Here is a 24,193-nt window from a genome sequence, read left to right as displayed (position 1 = left end):
ACTGGGATGTAATCCCTAACTCTCTAGAATAGAATAATAATAATAATAATAATAATAATAATAATAATAATAATAATAATAATACAGGACGTTTATTAACTTATTAAACATAACATAATACAAGAAATAATAGCAACCTGAAACAAAATATTATAAAAATAATTGTTAGTAATTAATAATTACAATTATTTTTATAATCTTTTGTTTCAGGCTGCCATTCTTTGTTGTATTATGTTTAATTTAACAATTATTAAATTAAACGTAATACAAGAATTAGTAATTTGAAACATTGTTTATTATTAAAAAAAAAAAAAAAAGTAATTAACCTGCCTCGCTGACTGAAAGGAAATGAGAAACCGAGTCAACAGTAACAGATACATACAAGTGAAAGTCCCAGTAAAACAATACAATAACTTTGGGTAGCTCACTTATAAATACATATTTATATCAAAATCCATGAACCTTCGGTTTCAAGAGTGATTGATCTGACATGGACTGACCCTATATTTATTATAATGTAATATCGGCTGCTTTTCTCTTGCGGAACGAAACGTCATTATAAAGTGATTGATAAATGTGTAAAGAAAAATAATATATATGAGCTTACAGTATTTAAACACTCATTCACCACCTTTCTCTGAAAAGTATTTACTATTATACGCTAGCTCCCGGTATGTTTTTGTTCGTGACTCTGTTTTGTATGCATTATGGGAGCTTTACAGGAGGGCGGGTCTTGAGGTTCTTGCTCTACAGATCCCAGAGTGAGAGCAGCTTCAGGAGCTGGGATGCGCTACGCTCCCGGTATGTTTTTGTTCGTGACGCTGTTTTGTATGCATTATGGGAGCTTTACAGGAGGGCGGGTCTTGAGGTTCTTGCTCTACAGATCCCAGAGTGAGAGCAGCTTCAGGGGCTGGGATGCGCTACGCTCCCGGTATGTTTTTGTTCGTGATGCTGTTTTGTATGCATTATGAGAGCTTTACAGGAGGGCGGGTCTTGAGGTTCTTGCTCTACAGATCCCAGAGTGAGAGCAGCTTCAGGGGCTGGGATGCGCTACGCTCCCGGTATGTTTTTGTTCGTGATGCTGTTTTGTATGCATTATGGGAGCTTTACAGGAGGGCGGGTCTCGAGGTTCTTGCTGTACAGATCCCAGAGTGAGAGCAGCTTCAGTGGCTGCCTGACGTGAACCGCTGGAATCCAAAGTGGCTGGGATGCGGAAGAAACTTTTATGATGAGTGACCATAAAGAAGACGTGAAGTTTTATAGTATAATAAATTGATCGAAATTGTGCAGTTTATTAATCGTTCGAAGTCGGTTTCGGTGCTTAATTTAATAATCGGAAATTAACTGTATTTTCGATTAATTGCTCATCACTAATACTAGGTAAGGAGTACAAGGGAATTGCCCTACAAGGATAGTAATAGACAACTGTGATAAGCTGTAATTTTACCCAAATACTTGGAGAATATGTGAGTGTGATATATGGTACAGGTTGGGTGTTACATACAAGGTGCACAGTACACTCAGAGTTATGCACAAAAAACCCCCACTGTGGGCAAAGAACAGACAGGTTTTAGTCTTATGATGGATTTAGAAAGGTAATCGCTTCACTACTACGATCAATTCTCTTAATTCATCATTTAGAACTCAGAATTGGAACTAAATGTGCTTAAGTCTTCTTTCCATAAAATCATACCTGAAGATTCATCCGGTGACCAGCCGAAGTTCCTGGCTTTTTCTGAAGATGTGATCATCCTCACACTAGGACTGGATGAGCGGCTGCTGTTTCTGCTCCCCTGAAAAACAGAAAAGAAAACTAGAATACAAAAATAGAATATGCAGACTTTAAGCATATTATGTTAGTAAATTCTGGGTTTAAACTGAACATTATATTTAAAATGAAAGACTGCACTAACATAGTCATTTGTGTTTGTTTTTTACTATAAAAAATAGTTGAAGATTGAAGCAGAAGACAAATATTACAATAAAACAAATTCTGAAGTCTTCTGGAACTTGTAAATGAGACCTGTAAATATTTTATATTACATCAACTATGTTCCCAGTGGTAGAACAGATTGCATGAAATGGCTTGCAATGAGAAAGCTGTTTCCAGACAGTATTGTTTACTGCACGATAAACGATCCGAGTCAGAATTAGATTTGGTTTCAAACGCTTGTGGTTTCCGTTCATGAAAGCGCTCCTGTGTTATTTCAACACATTCGTTAAATTCACGGTTAGGCCATGTTGAAAGTAAATTATACTCACAGGCAAATGATGCACACAGACAGTGTTCCCGTCTTTTCAGTACCCGCCTCAAGTCAAAATGATTTTTTAAATCCCAGGGTAGTGAATCTGAACTGTTCTCATAATACAGGGTAAGTTACACCACCACTGGGTCACAACATAATTCGATACAGCACTGTGGATGTCAAGGAGTGGCACACCCAAAGCCAACAGGATGATGGAAGGGATAAAGAATGCTATATATTTCAAGGTTGTCCTGGGAGTTTACGCTTTAGTTTCTAGCAGGATATCTTAATCCAGAACTGACAGACACTGGGGTTTTTCATCCCCTCCTCCTCCTCCTAAATATTACTTGACAGATGTTACATTCCAAGGCATTCAGGCAACTTCTGAATATGACAAGTGTTGTTACTCTAAAAGACTGCATGTGCCTTCATCAACACAGAAAAGTTAGAGAGAACACAAAAAGTAAAAAGAGCTACACTTTCCAAGATGCCACCTGAACAGCCATTTACATTTAGACAATAAATACAAACCAACACAACACACTATTTACCTTTTCACAAAGAGATAAAAAAATATTTCTATAGAGAATACAAGATCAATGTTAAGACAATTTCATAAAGCCAAGTCAGAACCAATTGTCCTTAGCAATGCGGGCCTTGTTATATATACTAGCTAAGAGACAACAGGCCTTGACCCCAGGTTTAATGCACCTACCTGACTGGATTCGTTCCCAATTCCTGGAAGGTCCTGAACAGATCTCCGTCTCTGCTGTTCACTGCTTGCTGGACAGAAGACAGAACACAGAACCAATTAGTAAGAGCTGCTGTAAGCCAAAACAAGGGTGCAACTGTTTCTGAGGGAGCACGGAATTCCAAAATTCAGAGATAGGGAGGGAGACACAGAAGAAAAAAAAGGAGACAAGAGAGAGAGAGAGAGAGAGAGAGAGAGAGAGAGAGAGAGAGAGAGAGAGAGAGAGAGAGAGAGAGAGAGAGAGAGAGAGAGAGAGAGAGAGAGAGAGAGAGAGAGAGAGAGAGAGAGAGAGAGAGAGAGAGAGAGAGAGAGAGAGAGAGAGAGAGAGAGAGAGAGAGAGAGAGAGGACAGCTGCAGTTTAACTCAAAAAACGCTGGTCTGTCAACATGCAGCATATCCCCTGCACACTGACCACTCCTACCACACTCTCCTCTGCCATTTTCTGTCATGTGTTTGAACAGGCTTGTTTGCTTGGGGGCCAGAACTATTTAAGGGATCTTACACTCTGGGGTTTTCACAGGAAGACTGCTGACACATCCCCCTGCCTCAGCTCCAAGGCTCGTTCTCTTCTGCCTTGATATTCATTCTCTGTTTACTTAATAAAAGCAGGACCAACCTGTGTTGTTTTACTAGAACAAAGGAAGAAACTAAGATTCATTCCATCTGGCCCTGGAGGGGAATAAATTTCTTCTCCTATGGAAAAAGGCCTAGCAATGTCCTAGAAGTTACGTCTTGCTATCGCTATATTAAACAGAATACTATAATCTTCTTTCACTGTCCACCTGCTTGTAATTGTCTAATAAAAAATAAAAAAGGCAGGCATCTCATTTTTTTTTCTCTTTAATGTAACAGCCATTCTATTTCGACAGGAAAATTGCATTATAGTTGTTCATGAAAGGTGCAAGACGGGCAGCTCTGAAGTCCTCTCTTTATCCACAGAGCATGGATAACACAAGCCGTGGCAATGCCATGAGGTGCATTCCTCAAGCCTGCCTTAGAAAGACAAGTTGCTTATACTCAATTTAAACTGGCAGAAGCATTTGTCAGGCTGTAATAGAACCAGGCCGAAAAACACATATCTAAATCTGGCCCCGTGGAGGAACCAGGCTTGCAATTGGGGGCGGGGGATAGAGGTTTGCAATGCTGCTTAGCAATAAAAGTAAAGAATCTTTGCTCATTAGGGCAGTTAGTGCATTGCCTCTTTACAGCTCCTTACACGTATATTGGACATGGCTAAGAACTCAAATATATTATAGAGAGAAAAAAAAAAAAACAAGTAAACATTCTTTTCCATTTATAACTCATAAAAGGGGAGTCACGCCTGGAGAAGTATATTAGACAGATATTTAAAATGAATAGTGAATCATTTTTCAGATCTGCATGCAATATATCCCCTTGCTTCACTGCGGTTACAATTTTAAAGTGGTATTTTATGCTGTACAATAGAATTCATAGGTTAAAGGCATTGGAAGAAGAATCTGTCAACTTAATGGTTTTTACCTCTGAATTTATGACCAAGTCTTTTTATGTTAAATATTAATTACTTGATGTACATAGAAACATGCTGTTCTGGTGCCTATACTGTTCACAAAATTGTACAATGATCGCAGGGGGCCAGACTGTTCTATACATTCATACAGAGATTTAAAGTAAAGAAGTGCAAAAGCCAACATTTTTCCAGAAACATTTAAATTTGATCACTACGGACAACCAAATAAAGAGTTAAAGAGCACATGACATCATCTGATATTGCTGCAATGGACCAATCGTAGCTAGATCATTCTGTGACAATTCAGGACACCCCGAGCACAGCACACCTCAGATTTGAGCAATACTCGTTTCCTGGGGTGATTTTTATTGGGAAACTCATGGTTTTGAGCAACACCCACTGACTTTCAAATGTCTGCATCCACTTGAGCTAGACACTTGGTGTCATTTTCTTGGAAATGGCTTGATGAATGCACCTCCATATTACTCCCACAAACTGGTTAGTTTCTGTACCATACCCATGATTGAACTTGAGCTAAAGAATCATAAAATACAGTTGTTTTTGAAGCCAATATCTCAAGTGTCAAGTCTATCATAGAGAAAAAGCATGTGACCATATTAAATCGTTATGTCAAACGAAGGGTACCCAGATGAAAACAGTCCGGTTATTCAATCTGCAGCCTATTTAGAAAATGACACCAAAATGAAATGCATCTCTTGAAACGTCAGCATGTCTGCTCTAAACCTAGAATATAAACCCTCCAAAACGTCTGAACCGCTGGTCCAAAGATGAAGCTGCAAATTAAAATGTAAGAGTTTCCAATAAAATCGGAGAGAGCCCCCTGTTGAAATGATCCTGAAGTCAGGTGATGAATATTTTTGGTAATATTGTGGGACTACATTTGCTGTCCTATGAAGCACTTTGAATTTCAATAGTTAACTTACCGATAATTTTGAAAACGCTAAACAAAGTTAATGCAGATAATTGAGTTCAAGTGCTGGCGGTTAAACATGTCATCACTAACTGGAATATGAAAAAGCACACTTATTTTAGAACTGCTTCGAGAAACAATACAAAAAAAAGGGAGGGTTTGTGCCATTGCTTTTCCTTTGTTTGTATTCCTAGAAGCAATCCAAGCAGATTCTTGTTTTGAGGGATGTCCCCTTATTTACAGGGATTTGGGAATTGAACTTTTGTCTCATCAAATTGCACCATCAACTTTTGCATGAAGTTAAAACGAGATCCATAAACATGAAATACAGTATGTCATAGGTACTTTAATCCGTCACACCACTTATTCTGACAATGCACTGTGCATTAAGATTTAGAAAGACAATTATTGAATCAAAATAAAACAAAACGAAGCAAAAAGCAAAGTCAGCAGTATTTTGTCATACAACATCTCCTAAATATAAATGTACGTAATAACAATAATAAAAATGCAATCCACAGCACACATTGACTTTAATGGATGGATTTTAAAGTTCCACATGAAAACCTACAAGTGAGAATTGTCAGTGTGCACCACTCCCAGTAGCAGCATGCTACAAAGCAAGGTGAGTTTGATAGTTTATTAATGGAGACCCAAAAAAACCCAGGCATTTAAATAGAAAAGCAGGTATAAAGAAAAAGCTTGTACTTCTTGATCCAGATCTAAGCACTCCAGATGTTTATTTTATGTATTACACCCTTATGTAGTTCAATAATAACAACAACAACAACTTTTAAATTGCATAGACAATGGTTGACAAATCATGATCACTTATTAAATTTGGTAAGCAGATGACCTGCAGTACTTATTACTATGCCTACGCAACTCTAATATAAACTAAAAACCTCCACCAGCAGAGGAAATACATTTGAAATGGTATTGTCTTAATCCAGGCAAAATTATTAAGCAGTAATACAGTGGTGGCACAACAGCCTGGAAAGATACAAATCCAGCTATGTTAGCAGGCCAGGTGATTTATTCAATGAAGAAATTATCTGGTTTTGGGATCGGTGGTATTGCTTGGGTTAAAGTTTAGGAACCGACTGAAATTTACATTTGATAATTAAGTGGTGGGTTGTCTCCTCCCCCTCCCCCACACCAAGATTAAGTCAAGGTTTTAGTGAAGATCTGACACCTGTCACTAGATGACAGTGCTCACCTTGGACAGACTATAAATTAATTAGTCTTCTTGTGGTTCATGATGTCAGGATTCTCCAGTTTCAAATGGAGAATACTTTTCTCTGTTTAAATCCATTATAGATTGAAACAGCTGTAAATTCAGTTTAAATTAGTTTACATCCTTTATTCTGAAAAGTAACCTGACTGTGGTTCAGACTACCCATACATGGGATTAAATTTAAACTCAAGTTAAGGCACCAAACACTGAGTGCCAACCACCAATATGAAGCAAGCCATTAAGGAATTGGTACTGTTATCTGGAGCAAGAAGCACTAAAGCAAATACACACACACAAAGCAAACCCTGCTGATCCAGCCAAGACAGCAACCCAGACAGATGCAGAGGCCAGTTATTAGCACTGGTACCTGATATGAAGATCTCGGGAACATCCAGAATGGTGCCAAAAGAAGCAGTTTTACGGTGGCCTCGTTTAGGCTTGGGGCGTGCTGCAAAAATACACATATACAGCTGCATACACATGCAAAACTACACAGAGTACCAAAGCATGTTAACAGTCAAAAACAAAGCCCCCCCGCCCTTCCCCCTTCCCCCTTCCCTTTCTCCTTTCCAGACTACAGTTCATGCAAAACATCTACATGCAGAAGCAACAAACATTATGTCAACATGGAAGCACAGCGGTTAAGGCAAGGCCACATATTGTAAGCATGTCTTCAAACAAAATCACAAATACAAAACAATTTCTATTCCTCTACTATGATCATCTAGTTTACTGAAAAACATGATTCATGCTTCAAAGTACGTACTATGGGGCAAATATTCAAAGGTCTTGTGAATTTTCTCATCTTTCTCGCAACTCTGCTGGCGTTGCGAATGTTTTGCGTAAAATCTCAAGCGAGTGAAATCTAAAAGAGTTGTGGAGAAACTGCAATTATCGCAGCGCTGCGGAAATTAATACATTAACATGAATTAACACAGGAAATCAACCGCAACTCTCTCTCGAGGTATAGAACGATCGCAACTTTTTGCAAAATGAAGACGCATTATTTGGGCTTGACGAGGCATAGCCCCAGCACCTTTTCTGCTATGAAAGTTAAAAATGGCATGAAATGTTTTGCTCTCAAATGCGTTTTCTTACAATTCTCAACACAGTTTTATTCATTCTGCAAGTTCTTGCGTGATCAATTTTGGCCTTCTGGAGTCATCTGAATGCCTTTCCACTTTTTATTTCATTTTAAACTGTTTGAATGCCAAACCATAACAAAACACCCCCAAAGAGGGGGTGGCACTGCCCCCTCTGCCCTACGCATTACGTGCCTATGTATAGAGCCATATGTATTTTGTCCTGCATTTGCCTTCAATTTATTTTTCTGCACATACTACTGCTTTGCACATATGATGTAGAATACATGATTATAAAATCTAACACAAGTACGTACAATACTCAAATAAACTTGTAATGATTTTGAATGTGCGGTTCTTAAGAACAGTATTATTGTCATTGCTTGCACCCCGGCACCTCTTTTTTTACAAATTAAGCACTGGTAATTAGTATTGTTTAAAATAAACCACAAATAAATTAAATGTTTGAGCTGGAAATAAACCAAAATGTTATTATGTTTAATCAAAGTATAAATCGACTAAGGACTTCTTCAGTAGACAAGTCCAGGAATGTTACACGTTGTCTGTATATTCTGCCACACAATATATCCTCTTTTTCTCTTGCTCTATTGGCAAATATAGCTGTCTGAAAGCCATGTTCACTCGTTAACTAGAAACAGAGATTGTCCTGAAATACTTCCGGCGAAATAATTAAGAGGAGTGTAACCAGTCTTAAGTGATTTCCATGCAACATAATGATTTGTGAGCAAATTAACTTTTGAATTTAGCTTGTGGTGGTAAACATGAGGGATTATTCATGACACCTTCCCCAAATTTGAGGGAAAAGCACTTGCGAGAGAACAACTCGCAAACCCATTTTTTCCCCAACGCAGCATCTATTTTGAATCTCACTCAAAAGCACAACTTTCTTTGCAAAAAGGACTTGCGGAAAAAAATCTCTACAACTCCCCTTGCGACACACGCAAGGCGTATGAATATTTGGCCCTATGTGTTTATGCACTCATCTTATTCATTTGGAGTCCTCCCATTAGGATACATTTAGTTAAGGGTTGAATTAATAAAGATTGTGTTATTTCCAAAAATTAGCTCCTATTAAAACCATCATTTATTAGGCCAGGTGCACATATGCGTGGACTGCATCCAGCTGAGGCAAGGGATAAATGCTTGGGTTAGTCAACACATGGTGTGGTTCCCAGCAACAGTGGGCAGCTATCCCTGAAATGTAACCAAGTGGAATGGAACACTGCTATAAAAGAATGGTTACTGGTACTGTAAGTAAATACTGTACATTTTTATACCCCCCAGCATTGCATCCAAAGTGGTATTCTTGTCCCACCTCGCCTCTACGTATGTGTGAACCTGCCCTGAGTAAAATGTATTACACATTAGTTTGTGCACTTAATAAAACACACTTTCAAGTACATGCAAGGGCAATGTGAATTAGTAACACACCAAAAATAAAAAAATAAATAAATAAAATAAAAAAATTATATATATCCTTTGATCCAGGCCATTAAAAATGACTAAATCATTGTGAAAAATATACAGTTCTAGCTATTTGGTTTAAACTGTCAAAAAACTGTTTCTAAGTGTGCATAGCAGTGAGTCTCAGCATCACATTAACTGTACAGCTTTCAAAGAATAATTCAAATGAACCAACTGAAGTTGCACGTGTCAGATTACAGGACTGGGATCTTACATGACACAGACAGATTTTAAAGTTTTTAAACTACTGCCTCACAGCACAGGCTATGGCAAAGCCCAGTAGATGCAGACTATGCATGCCAACAGGAAACAATCAGTCCAACACAGTGCATGTTTACCTTGTGTCAATTAACCTTTTCATGCTATAATTGATCACAATGTTTGTTTTTACTACATCATTTTCTACATCTATTTTATTGTGAACACAGTCTTAAAATGCATTTTTATAAACATATATTATAGGCTTACAAAATTATATATTAATAAAACAAAATTAATCAACTAATTTTCTTTCAGGTGTAACTTGGAGAACCAAAAATGTTCTTGTCACTTATCTCAATTAATATATACTTCAATGGCTACTTAAAGGTTATCCTGGTACCATAAAAGCTCATGGAAAGTTAAATTAGCAAACTTGTTTGAAAACAGAAGCATGATTTAATAAGCCAAGCAAATGAAGTGTCTAAATGTAAAATGACTTGCAAAAAAAAAAAAAAAAAAAAAAAAGTGTAAATTTTTCATTACGTCAAAAACCCTGTCTACTTTTTAGTCCATATATTTTTTTTCATATATAAGTTTCAGGGAATGTATAAATGAAAATGCACAGGCATCTTGTTTGTCTCAGTCACCTGTATTTCCAAACGGTATCCTTGGATCCAGTTCAGACAGGTCAGCACTCATCCTCTTGTTCTCTGCAGAATTAACAGCCTGTGGCCTGCCTCTGACCTCTGGCAGGCTTTCCACACTGCCACCTCGAGACAAAGTCAGACGCCCCGAATCCCCCTAGCAAAGAAGACATCTTTGTCCATTCACGTTTCTGTAACAAGCTACAATATGGTATATTACCAGGGTCTACATCCACAGTACGTACATGTAAAGATGGAGTGCGACTTGCATACAGACGGAATGCTGTTACTATGTAGTTGAAAGTTGTTGTTTTCCTTCCCCCTATATAAAAGTGTGTACAAACACTAGAAGCCGTAATTAAGAATGATGCTGGAACAAGAAGCTACACCGGATTTTGACGTGGACATATTAAAAGGTAAGGCTGGAGGCAATTTGGTCTTGCACAGTACTACTATACAAACAATTCCCCTAACATACTGGAAACAGACCCTACTGAACGAGCTGCCTATATGTTTATACCACCTCTAACAACTTAATATTATTGTTGTTTAGGTTATTAAGAGAACAGTCTGTCATATCAACATCAAAGCTGGTTATTCCCTACAAACCTTGACAATACTGATCAAACAGGAAGTGGCTTAAACGTAACAACCTTTAACCTTTAAAGCACAACTGTATGGATTCACAAATGTAATTACTGTACCTTGTGTTTAAACTGCTGTGCAAACTTTGATTCAATTCGCTTGATAGTATCATTGGTAGCATTGGCCTGGAAGTCGCCTGGTTCCATATTTATATCACTCCTGTTACTAGTGTTTGTGGAGGTGTAATCCACATAGGATCCTAATGAAAAACAAATAAAAGATTATTATGCTGCACAAATATACAACAGAGCATCATTTAATAGAAGCAACATGAACATTATATTTTAAACTGAAGCAGACATTTGATAATACATAAAGAACTGCAATTGCTTGTCCTTGGATTTTATGAATCACTAAATACATATTAATACCATGAGAGGCAGAAACTGTACTTCAATGAATCTTCCTTATTCTTACATTCTCATTGGTTATATATGTTTTCTCTTCTGACTGGCTATTTTATATCCTACAACACCACATCTGACTTTACTTGTGTCTCACAGGGGCAGTCAGGTTTTTAAATAGAAAAATGAACACATTATTGCTAGTGTTGTAAATTGAACCCTGATGTTGACCTTGATTATCGTGCAAATTCCAACGATGATTATCGATCATTGAGTTAAAATGCTTAAAAAATAATAATAATAATAATAATAATAATAATAATAATAATAATTAGATAGATAGATAGATAGATAGATAGATAGATAGATAGATAGATAGATAGATAGATAGATAGATAGAAATAAAAAAGGATTAACTAGTGTGGTTGTCGCTGCCTTTTGCAACCGAACTGTGTGTGTACTTTAATTGTATTAAGAGCAAAAGGTGAACTCACAACCGCATTTAGGCTATGTGTGTACGAGGCCTAAAAGCTGCATTTCTGTCAATGGAAAGATAGCAGATGCAATCCAAAGCTTTGTCATGATTGCTTCAACTGCCTGCATGCTATCTTTAACTTATCCTGGATTAGTGTAAAGTTTTAACAACCTCACATTTTCCATGCAATAGGATCTATCAAAGATTAACTCAGTTTTTAAAAACAGATATGAACAGACACTGTTGATTCTCTTTGATACAAACAACCAACAGAAAAACATTGCCCGATAGTTTTTTTTTCTTTATGGTGGCATAGTGCCACCTGGAGTGTATACAGGCAACGGTTTGTAGTTGATCGAAGTGTAGTATTTAAAAAAGTGTGAACACAACAGAAATGGATGACTAAAAAGAATACTGGTAGCAGTGCTGGGAAGTAGCGCATTACTGTAATTTGATTACATTATTCAGTGTAACCGTGATGGTTCCTTTTTCAAACAAGGCTAATGCATAACATGGCAATCAGAAAGCACTTCAACAGTGCAATCCAAACCTTTGCTTACCCCTACAACATCATGAAAAAGTATATTAGCAGGACCTACATCCACAGTATGTGCATGTAAAGATGGGAGTGCGACCTACATAGACAGATACACCCCCAGCGCTGTAAAATTAAGAACAGCGATGGAACAAGGTTCTGCATTGGATTCAACAGGAAAACATGCGAGCCTTCTCGAGTTAGACCCTTCAAAAACAGCGATGGAACAAGGTTCTCCATTGGATTCAACAGGAAAACATGCGAGCCTTCTCGAGTTAGACCCTTCAAAAACAGCGATGGAACAAGGTTCTGCACTGGACTGAACAGGAAAACAAGCGAGCCTTCTCGAGTTAGACCCTTCAAAAACAGCGATGGAACAAGGTTCTGCACTGGATTCAACAGGAAAACAAGCGAGCCTTCTCGAGTTAGACCCTTCAAAAACAGCGATGGAACAAGGTTCTGCACTGGATTCAACAGGAAAACATGCGAGCCTTCTCGAGTTAGACCCTTCAAAAACAGCGATGGAACAAGGTTCTGCATTGGATTCAACAGGAAAACATGCAAGCCTTCTCGAGTTAGACCCTTCAAAAACAGCGATGGAACAAGGTTCTGCACTGGATTCAACAGGAAAACAAGCGAGCCTTCTCGAGTTAGACCCTTCAAAAACAGCGATGGAACAAGGTTCTGCACTGGATTCAACAGGAAAACATGCGAGCCTTCTCGAGTTAGACCCTTCAAAAACAGCGATGGAACAAGGTTCTGCATTGGATTCAACAGGAAAACATGCAAGCCTTCTCGAGTTAGACCCTTCAAAAACAGCGATGGAACAAGGTTCTGCACTGGATTCAACAGGAAAACATGCGAGCCTTCTCGAGTTAGACCCTTCAAAAACAGCGATGGAACAAGGTTCTGCATTGGATTCAACAGGAAAACATGCAAGCCTTCTCGAGTTAGACCCTTCAAAAACAGCGATGGAACAAGGTTCTGCACTGGATTCAACAGGAAAACATGCAAGCCTTCTCGAGTTAGACCCTTCAAAAACAACGATGGAACAAGGTTCTGCATTGGATTCAACAAGAAAACATGCAAGCCTTCTCGAGTTAGACCCTTCAAAAACAGCGATGGAACAAGGTTCTGCATTGGATTCAACAGGAAAACATGCGAGCCTTCTCGAGTTAGACCCTTCGAAAACAAGGCCATGTCATTACATTTGCCACTTCCTTACTGGACCTTGAGAATGCCTCTTCTCTGCTTATCAACAATTCACAGAATATATCACCACATTTATCCATACCACAAGTGGTAGGCTGATTTCCTTAACTGTACATTTGTATAGAACATATCTTGCATCAGGGGGCTTACATGTTTGGCAACACTGGAGAAAGACACTGAACGTGAGTATGAAGTTCAGCTTGTTAGCTCAGTCTTTAAAACCAAATTCCTAATTTTGGCCATCGCTTTCTGAAAACTGAAAATGATTGTATAACATTGGAATGATACAGCTGTCTTGGCAAAACAAAGCCGGTCATACCTATGGCATTCCTTTGTAAAAAACTCTACACACAAAGCATCCCTGGTGGCTTTATCCAAGTGTCAGACTGGAAATGCTAAAATATGACATTACAATGTGGCAGTGCAATTCCTACTGGATAGATTTTTACAGATTATGAAGTAATTATCTATTTACTTAGAAAGACCATGCTGCAATCAGCCTTCTCCATACCTGTGCTGGTAGCCGAGTTGCTCTGTCCTTCATCGGAATATTGGCAAGGATACTGAAGTGGCTCGTCAGATCCTGGAAAATACTGTAGGACAAAAATATCAGACTTCAAAAAACTGACATTATTATTAGAAGGAATGGATTACATTGATTTGTTTAGCAAATGGCAGAATGTTCTGGCTACATTTCTTTGGGGCAAGAGGGTGGGCACAATCACACAACTCATGCAGTAGTTTTACTCTACCATTCATTATACTAGCATTTGATTACTCTAAAGCTAAATGGTTTTTTATTCAAATTTGTATGTACATGTAAAAATAGGTTCCTCGGTATATCCCGATTATGATACTGTAAATAATTGTACAAATCAAGATTCAGTATAATTGGATAATCATTGAATACAGTAAGTGAAATATGTAATTATGTAAAAACCAACAGACAGGAAGCTCCTTATATCCCCTGATTCTGATACTCACATAATAAAGAATGTCCCAAGTTTCATCCCAATTAGATACACTTTTCTCCAGGTATACAGCATGTAAACGGTGACACATGTGCAGGTACCCCCACAATATCCCCATCCCTGGTGATATTTACTACAAATGTAGAAAACTATATGGATGCCGACAGGAATCTATACTTAACTGCATCAGCACTTCAAAATGACTGTACTGAATGTGGAACCAGACTTAACGAAAGCAGGGCAAGTAAATAAATTCATGCACACACACGCTAGAACTGGACCAAGCATATTATACAGCTCCTTTTTTAGACAGCAAACTCAGCATGGCACTAGCTTAAGATACATACAGGTCAGATCATGATTCAAATGCAAGTAATTTCCCTTCTAACTAAATGATACATACCCCAGATAATTATACATAGAATAATGCAAGTATAGCAGTTTAAAGAATACTGCATTACCACCTTGCTGTGTGTAACTGTAATAACCAAAAAAAAAACCTGCATAAGATGTGTCATTATTTTGACAATCTCCTCCATGGAGGGGCGCTGTGAGGGATCCTTTGACCAGCAGCGAGTCATTAAACTCTCTATGGGTTTGGGGAGGTTTTTGATCAGCGGAGGCCGAGTACCTAAGAGAGAGCCAAGATGACAAACACAGTGATACAGTTTCCCCATTTCCAAACTCTGAGATCATTAGGTTATTAAAGGTACATGTTACTCAATCCGTCTTACCATTGTGAACAGCCCACATGATGCGAAAGGCAGGCCCCCCGATTTCATCAAAGGGTTTCCTGCGGGTTATTACCTCCCACAGAATGATCCCCCAGCTGAACACATCACACTTCTCACTATAATTACTGCCTGCAATACAAAAGTTTCAGGGGTTATTGTAACTGTTTCTTAAACAAAGAGATTGCTACAGTGCACATTTTCCATCACTGTCAATACAATTTCTTTATGAAATATTCCAGAATGTGCATTCTGTCTGACTGCCCATTGAATCTCTTTGCCAGGTTTTGCAGGTACAGTAGATGCCGGTTATTAGCAACCCTGATAAAGACAACTTTCGGTTAACCAGTCCCGTCCCATAGACTTTAATGTTAATGGAATGCTGATGTTAGCAACTGCATGCCGCTTATTGACAGCTTTATTACTAGTTGCCAGTGCTACAGAGCGCACTTGCATGATTTAAGTACATACTTCATGCAGTTTTATAAAGCCGGGTCCACACCTGAGCGATCAGTTGCGCAACCTAATTGCTACCGAAAGTGCGCTTTGTCCACATGTGAGGAATTACTTTAGCAACAAGGTCCCCGCGTCTACAAGTTTCATTTTTTTATGACAACTGAGGTTTTTTTTTTTTTTTTACATTTCTATTCATTTACAAGGTGAAGTAGTTTTTTTTGGTTTTGACAACCGAGTTGACACTTTTTGTTTTGTTTTTCCTCCCGTGTCTACAAGTTTAGAATCGTATTTATTTTATTTATTTTTTGACAACCGAGGTGACACAGGTCTTTGTGTCAGTAATTAACGAGGAAGAGTTGGCTGTTATTTTTTCAACTGTTATTTTGAAAGCCATATTCCCTAAAGAAAAAAACGAAGCCGCGTAAAAGCTGGAGGAAACCTTTTTTTTTTTTTTTTAAATCGCAGACATTTTTTAAATTAGAGCTTCTTAATATTGAAGCCGTGCAGTCAGCATTATAAGAACCAATCAGAGTTGGCGAATTGCCACGTGATCGCCTGTGTCTACAGAAGTCGCTCAGCTGGTTGCTTGGAAAGTAGAGCACTGCTCTACTTCAAGCAACTGGTTGCGCAACTGCTCGCAGGGATGTCCACATATAAGCGACTCAGTTGCATGCAACTAAGTTGCGCAACTGATCGCTCAGGTGTGGACCCAGCTTAACACACTGACTTCGCAACTGCGTATTTCTGGCAGACAGAGGCAGAATTGTGGCTTTGAAACTGGCTACGAAACTGCACACAAAATTGAGATGGATTTACAGCAGGAGGTGGTACATTGTAAAAAGCAGACAACATTGAACAATTTCTTATTTTAAAATGGTGTTCTTTAGAATTGATTGCAAGTACAATACATATTTTTTATGTTTGCCATATTTGTACAGCTACAGTATGTATCGTTGTTCCACATAAAAACACACTTGAAAACAGGGTTTTTTTGCTTTTTTGCTAAGAACCGAGAGGTTGTTAATAAGCGGCATCTACTGTCGTTTCCAGACAGGCCTTAGCTGTACACGAGTAACCTCCTTTTACCACTGGAGTGTAAACTACTTTGGAAATTAATATCCAATCTGAATTTACTCTTTAGGGAACTAGATTGTATTACTTGTATTGTAACGCTTGAAATGTTTTTGCTTACGATTGTAAGTCGCCCTGGATAAGGGCGTCTGCTAAGAAATAAATAATAATAATAATAGATCAATGATCTTTTCCTGACTGTACTTACTCTTGGTGACCATTTTCAAATAGACACAGTTTTGCTTCTTACCGCTTTTAGCGCCAAAAAGTAATAGCCTTTCACAAACTGTAGGACATTACAATACAGCAGGTCTATGCAAATAGCAATATACACAATTTTAGGGACTGCATCAAGAGCTGTAGTAGATAAATCACCCCTTGATCTTCCAAAACTATGTTTACATAGCTGTTTGGGAAACATGATGCAGAAACTCTCTTCCTTGTCTTTGTGGAATGAGTCATGAATCGGTCATAAAGTTCAGACACACTTTTGTTTCTTCTACCCTCACCCTTGTTTGAGGAGCATCAATTATCAAAATAGTTGTGAACCTCATTAGAAACAAGACTGCACATCTCATTTGAACTTATCCTGATTACATTTCTAAAAGAAAATGAAAAGTGCATCCTAACGGGTAATTTGCAATTACAACATGTACTTCTCTTATAATACCACAATGTAATAGTCCATTATGTGTAAATGACCAAAGATAGTACTAAACATATCTAATATAACAAAGTGCCATATTAGAGTGGTTTCTGTCTGACTAAAAACAACCCAAAGGGCTTCTCTCTATAGCCATAACGGAGATATTTAATTACATAATGGGCAATTGTTCCCTTAGAAAACAATTACCAGCTTCTTCTCATGTTTAATACCAATACGTTAACCATGTCCCTAGATATAAATTAAATGTGCTGCATGAACACCTTGCGTATTTCAATACAGCACAGCACGTGTGTACTGTTAATATGCCAAGTTTTCTCTAGGGGCTTCTAAACTGAACTTCCTTTCTTGGCACGGTTTCTCTTTAAACTTGGGATTTCATTATTTGCTTGGAATACAGTTTGAAAAATACCTTATGCACGTAGAGCTCAACTTACTTATAGATTTCCAAGTGCAAACTTCATATTCCTGTGTCTGCACTTTCAATTCTGTTTTGGTTTCAAATGACTAAACTTCGTGTTTCTGGGGTGTGATCGTCTCAGTTTTTTGTGTAGCATATACTGAAACTGGTCATTGTATCTGACAATGTGTTCAATAAACAAGTCCAGTGTTTTTACTGAGTTAAAGATTTAATATTAAATACATACCTTTGAATCTAGTCAAACATTAAAATCATGACTAACTACTGTATTAATTACACAAATCTATGAAAACTGTTTACTCCATTCAATATGAAAAAATTATAATTAAGTTAAAAATAATCATAATCTATTGTGATAGCAGGCATGCTTCCTTGTATACATTAAATGCAAAATGATTTTATGTGGACTTGCCTTCAAACACTTCCGGTGCCATCCAAGCAGCACTCCCTTTGTTGTTGGTCATGTGTGTCTGAATGTCACAGGCTGTTCCAAAGTCACAGATCTTCAGAACTGTTCCACCAGCCACAAGCAGAAGACTAACAGGATACAAAGAGACAATTGCCAAATGTATTACCATTTTAAGATTAGAGCTAAATAACTGTGTCAGGATGCCTTGCATTTGCTTCAATGCAGCTCTTTTGTGTTAACCTAAGATTAAATGCTAGTACTGATGATACAGTAGATACACTTGCTAAATAATAATATTGAATAAATATCAAATATTGTGTTAACAATCATGACAAATCATGATATGACATCAGAACAAAATGATCAAACAAAATCTTTAAGCATTATAGAAACTCAGTACACTGCAGGAAGTAAACAGTTTTTGCAAATTTTGCAAGTGGTGACTTTCGCTTTAACTCAGCCCCACTGATTTTAGGGCGCCAGGGCACCGAAGGTTACGCACATATTACTCGGGCACCATAAAAATACAGACTCTGGGCTTTCCAAAGACGTATTCAGTGTGTCTATGCGGTACTCCTAGCCGGAACTACGATCGCCTGAAGTTAAGCCTCTCATCATGTGACAGAGTTCACCGCTTAGGTTTCGTTTTGAGCCTATTGCTCCATCATTGTAGCGGCTAGACTGAAAAGGGCAGTATCGTTGGAAAGCTTAGAAGCTCACCTACCCCCCCATGTTAATTTCATATTGAGGTTCAATGGTGCAGTGTTTTTTTTTTTTTTGAGCCATCTAGGATTACAATATATATAGCAGTGACAAAACATGATTATTTTGGAAAAACGTTTTTTTTTTTTTTTTTTACACCTTTTTCTTCTGCTGCATGCAAAAACTTCACGTCAGGCAATGGCAAAAGGAATGGAGAGTGCTCTGTCTCACAGTGATGAACAGCTGTATGTCTCAAACACAAACATGTAAGGAATAGCTACAAGGTCTCTCACTCACAGGGGTAGAAATACAAGTTATACCCCACCATATCTCAGTTTAAACAGTCTTTATTTAACAAGAGAATGCTGTGACTAGCATTTAATCTAGGTTTTTAACACAAAAGCACTGCACTGAAGAAAATGCAAGGCACCCTAACACAATTACTTTGCTCTGGGTCACTATTTTCTTTCTCCAGGGTGTTACTACTGGAATTTCCTCCTGAAGAAAGGTTTGCTCCCACCTATCACACAAGGACAAGCTGCTTCTCTGGACTTTCAATTTAAACTCAAACAATAAGAAGTCACTTGTCTCACCATCACACCAATTTATTTTATATCAACCAATGGTAGACAACATCTTAAAGATGTGTGCAGTTCGGATTTAAAAAACGAGTAATCCTTGACTCTCCAGCACAAAGCAGGACTACAAAAACAAGAGGATTCGTAGCTTTGCAAACAGGAACAACAGAGAATTTACAAAAGATAAATATGGATAAGTACTTTGGTGGTTTGAGGTCTCTGTGAATTAAAGCCTTTGGTTTCATTCCATGGAGATAGGATACTCCCTGGGAACACTGAAAGCACCAGCTCATAGCATGGGCAGCTGTGTAATAGGGCAAAGGTTCAGCACCATGCAGCACTGTGAACAGAAAGAGAAGACATGATAGTCAGCAACATTTTCAAATCCTACATTTGAGACAAAAAGAGTAATGATGACACCCTTGTTAAACTTAGTGGTATGTGAAAACAGATTGATATTCTGCAAAGGCATTGCAATGCAAACAATTTAGGACAACATATTTTCTGAAAACGGATTTCAAATATTTATATAGTTGCAGACAAAAGTATTCTCACCCCTACAAGTAATATAACAATTCAAGAAAACATGTTAAATACAAGCATGTTGTGAACAATTGACACTAATTATGACAAATACCAAAATACACAAGTTATTTTAGTTTAACAAACAATCTGTGTGTACATATAAAAACAAGCACTTCAGCAATTTCAAATATTTGTTCATGAAAGAGGGGTTGAGTTGTAGGATTATGCATTAGATCCAAATTACCAATCACCCCACATTTCAAGTTAAAAAAATCTTAAATTTGGTCTAGCTACAGGCTACTCTAAAACAGACTACCAATACATAAAATATCTACAGGTTTAGTAACATTTAATTTGGTTGATACAGTTAATCTTTAAATACCATCATTTAAATACACCAGTACAAGCTGGAGTAAACAGATATCAGAAATATACTATACATACCGTTGTATAATGAACCTCCTTCAGCATATTCCATAACTAGACAAACCTTAATATAAAAAAAAGTGATGTTGTATTAATCAAATCAAAGTAGGCACATGTAAAACACTCCCTAGTTTAGAAATGGATAACAATACTAGTCTTTAACCTTATTTTACACATATTTAGAAAGGTTTTGACAATCGCTACCGCAAAAGCTTCTGGAATATTATGCCAAAGCAGTTAGGTGGTTTGCAATACAAACATCCCAAATAAGGTAATGTGTTGTTCACCACAAAAGCATGCTGCTACATAAGACTTGCACACATCCTTTGTTAAATTCTTTGTTAAAACAGAAAATAGTACAATAAAAAAAGAATGCTTCAACAATTCCAGAGAAGTCTAGATATTTGTGTATGTATTCAAAACAGCATATTAGTGAAGATACAGGATTGCAAGTGGTAAGCTGATACTTTCTAAAAAACAGCCCTTTATCATTGACATACTGGATTATTACAGGATCCATACAGCTTCACGATGTTGGGATGGTTTACACGAGACAACTGTCGAAGCTGCAAGAATAAAAAAGGTTTTAGTACACCTTCGCTATAATGCCCTTCATTATAATAACCTGGCCCCTGGATCCCAAATAAAAAAAACATTGTATAAAACACACTCAACATTCCGGTCTGCCACCTCCGCAGTGAAGCCAACTCTTTTGTCTTAATAAAAAGTGTGCGCTGTGTAACTGTGCCTCCGAAATGGGAATCAGTTGAAACGAAATGGGAATTTGTTGAAACAAAGCTGGAAACTATATTGATCGTTTGAAAAAAGGAGTAACGCAGGCATATCTCTGTCGTGAATATAGGTTGTCAAAAAACACTTTTTTTGGCTTGTTAAGAAACCATGCGGCAAAGCAAAATTGATTAAAAAACACATCATAAAACCTGAGGATCTGATTAAATTCATGGAAACTTTTCATGTCAGGTTGATTTGGAATAAAAGATCAGTTTGGGATTCTTGCATGTTGGATTAAGATTTGGTGCATTGTGAAACGATTCATGTCAGATTAATTTTGAATAGAAGTTCAGCTTCACTTCAGGATTTTTGCTTTATGTACTGCATTTTAATTCCTTAATGAATAGGATAAAGCAAAGGCAGAATACTGCATACATGAGATGAACAGGTACATGTAATTCTACTTTTAGTCACAATCTAATCTCATTAATTTACTCCAACAGTGTGTCGTTCATTTTGATTGTCTTTTCGCTGTAACGAACCCCTCGATATAACGAACAAAAGGCTATTATATACATATATATAAATATATATATACAGTACTGTGCAAAAGTTTTAGGCAGGTGTGAAAAAATGCTGTAAAGTAAGAATGCTTTCAAAAATAGACATGTTAATAGTTTATATTTATCAATTAACAAAATGCAAAGTGAGCGAACAGAAGAAAAATCTACATCAAATCAATATTTGGTGTGACCACCTTTTGCCTTCAAAACAGCATCAATTCTTCTAGGTACACTTGCACACAGTTTTTGAAGGAACTCGGCAGGTAGGTTGGCCCAAACATCTTGGAGAACTAACCACAGTTCTTCTGTGGATTTAGGCAGCCTCAGTTGCTTCTCTCTCTTCATGTAATCCCAGACAGACTCGATGATGTTGAGATCAGGGCTCTGTGGGGGCCATACCATCACTTCCAGGACTCCTTGTTCTTCTTTACGCTGAAGATAGTTCTTAATGACTTTCGCTGTATGTTTGGGGTCGTTGTCATGCTGCAGAATAAATTTGGGGCCAATCAGATGCCTCCCTGATGGTATTGCATGATCGATAAGTATCTGCCTGTACTTCTCAGCATAAAGGAGACCATTAATTCTGACCAAATCCCCAACTCCATTTGCAGAAATGCAGCCCCAAACTTGCAAGGCACCTCCACCATGCTTCACTGTTGCCTGCAGACACTCATTCGTGTACCGCTCTCCAGCCCTTTGGCGGACAAACTGCCTTCTGCTACAGCCAAATATTTAAAATTTTGACTCATCAGTCCAGAGCACCTGCTGCCATTTTTCTGCACCCCAGTTCCTGTGTTTTCATGCATAGTTGAGTCGCTTGGCCTTGTTTCCACGTCGGAGGTATGGCTTTTTGGCCGCAAGTCTTCCATGAAGGCCACTTCTGACCAGACTTCTCTGGACAGTAGATGGGTGTACCAGGGTCCCACTGTTTTCTGCCAATTCTGAGCTGATGGCACTGCTGGACATCTTCCGATTGCGAAGGGAAGTAAGCATGATGTGTCTTTCATCTGCTGAGATAAGTTTCCTTGGCCGACCACTGCGTCTACGGTCCTCAACGTTGCCCGTTTCTTTGTGCTTCTTCAAAACAGCTTGGACAGCACATCTGGAAACCCCTGTCTGCCTTGAAATTTCTGCCTGGGAGAGACCTTGCTGATGCAGTATAACTACCTTGTGTCTTGTTGCTGTGCTCAGTCTTGCCATGGTGTATGACTTTTGACAGTAAACTGTCTTCAGCAACCTCACCTTGTTAGCTGAGTTTGGCTGTTCCTCACCCAGTTTTATTCCTCCTACACAGCTGTTTCTGTTTCAGTTAATGATTGTGTTTCAACCTACATATTGAATTGATGATCATTAGCACCTGTTTGGTATAATTGTTTAATCATACACCTGACTGTATGCCTACAAAATCCCTTTGTGCAAGTGTACCTAGAAGAATTGATGCTGTTTTGAAGGCAAAGGGTGGTCACACCAAATATGGATTTGATTTAGATTTTTCTTCTGTTCACTCACTTTGCATTTAGTTAATTGATAAATATAATCTATTAACATGTCTATTTTTGAAAGCATTCTTACTTTACAGCATTTTTTCACACCTGCCTAAAACTTTTGCACAGTACTGTGTGTGTGTGTGTATATATATATATATATATATATATATATATATATATATATATATATATATATACACACACACACACACACACTTAGTAAGAAACTAAAATGCTGCATATAGGTGCTTCAGATTTTAAAATGTTGCTCCTTTATTTCAATCAATACATTATTTATTCTACTGTCCACAACAAAGAAATTGAAGAACGATAGATGGAAGTACAAGTTGAAGAGCAATTGAGTCAATTAAAAATATGATGGGTTATTACAAGATAGCTCAACATCAAAAACATAATTCACCAATCAGCTGTTTTTCTGCCTTCATAAATATCTCACTTTATAACTGAATTAAGCATAAAAGGCTCGCTTTATAAAAAACACATTTCAAACGTCTGAATGACAACACATTCATACACAGAACAGCCGTGAATATGATTCTGTGACAGCAATCCGAATAGTTACCTCTACACTGAATGCTTTTCTTTCTGATTCACTTTCTATTGTCTTGATGGCCACGTCTTTTCCTCGCCATTTGGCCTTGCAGACAACACCAAAGGCCCCTCTTCCAACTACCTGAAAGAATTAAGAGGAAAGAAACAAATGTCAGAAATATAAATTGAAAAAAATGCAAGTCTGAAACCAAGAGTGCCACAGTTGAATTTTTCACCTAACGTCAATTTAAAAGATAGATGGTGATTGTAGTTACATTCACACTGCAATATTCTCTTGATAGGAAAACAGTAGTCACATCAACCAAGATAACAATGAAATAGATTCTAAATCTTGATTCAAATAAAGCAGCACTGACATGATTTATTTTTCAGATAATTGATATACTGCTACACTTATGTTTGCTGGTTTAAGGATTCTAAAGTATGGGGATATTTCAAACATCCTTAAATCCATAGGCTTTAATCTTAAAAAGGTATAACTTAGGCACTGTCGCGGCCACATTATTATTATTATTATTATTATTATTATTATTATTATTTATTTATTTCTTAGCAGACGCCCTTATCCAGGGCGACTTACAATTGTTACAAGATTTCACATTATACA

The 24,193-nt window shown here is 37.6% G+C and overlaps 1 protein-coding gene across 3 annotated transcripts in view; it reads right to left on the bottom strand.

Annotated features, from left to right (window-relative positions):
- Positions 1-24,193, bottom strand: part of LOC117411069 (mitogen-activated protein kinase kinase kinase 7) — a 30,867-nt gene that overhangs the window by 4,519 nt on the left and 2,155 nt on the right. For 2 of the 3 annotated variants that reach the window (XM_059025840.1, XM_059025842.1), the window contains exons 2-14: positions 23,597-23,707; positions 20,732-20,797; positions 20,250-20,295; positions 19,482-19,620; positions 18,000-18,128; positions 14,983-15,107; positions 14,749-14,879; positions 13,789-13,870; positions 10,771-10,910; positions 10,070-10,223; positions 7,022-7,102; positions 2,962-3,029; positions 1,694-1,793 (exon numbers count right to left, since the gene is read on the bottom strand). In XM_059025840.1, the coding sequence (XP_058881823.1) occupies positions 1,694-1,793; positions 2,962-3,029; positions 7,022-7,102; positions 10,070-10,223; positions 10,771-10,910; positions 13,789-13,870; positions 14,749-14,879; positions 14,983-15,107; positions 18,000-18,128; positions 19,482-19,620; positions 20,250-20,295; positions 20,732-20,797; positions 23,597-23,707 (1,372 nt within the window). The remainder of the gene's footprint in view (positions 1-1,693; positions 1,794-2,961; positions 3,030-7,021; positions 7,103-10,069; positions 10,224-10,770; positions 10,911-13,788; positions 13,871-14,748; positions 14,880-14,982; positions 15,108-17,999; positions 18,129-19,481; positions 19,621-20,249; positions 20,296-20,731; positions 20,798-23,596; positions 23,708-24,193) is intronic. The other variant, XM_059025841.1, reaches the window with a different exon arrangement.

The sequence above is a fragment of the Acipenser ruthenus genome, chromosome 6 (assembly GCF_902713425.1).
Source record: "Acipenser ruthenus chromosome 6, fAciRut3.2 maternal haplotype, whole genome shotgun sequence".
Classification (NCBI taxonomy): Eukaryota; Metazoa; Chordata; class Actinopteri; order Acipenseriformes; family Acipenseridae; genus Acipenser; species Acipenser ruthenus.
Note: the sequence above shows the minus strand (reverse complement) of the source record. Positions and strands in the feature narration are given on the sequence as shown.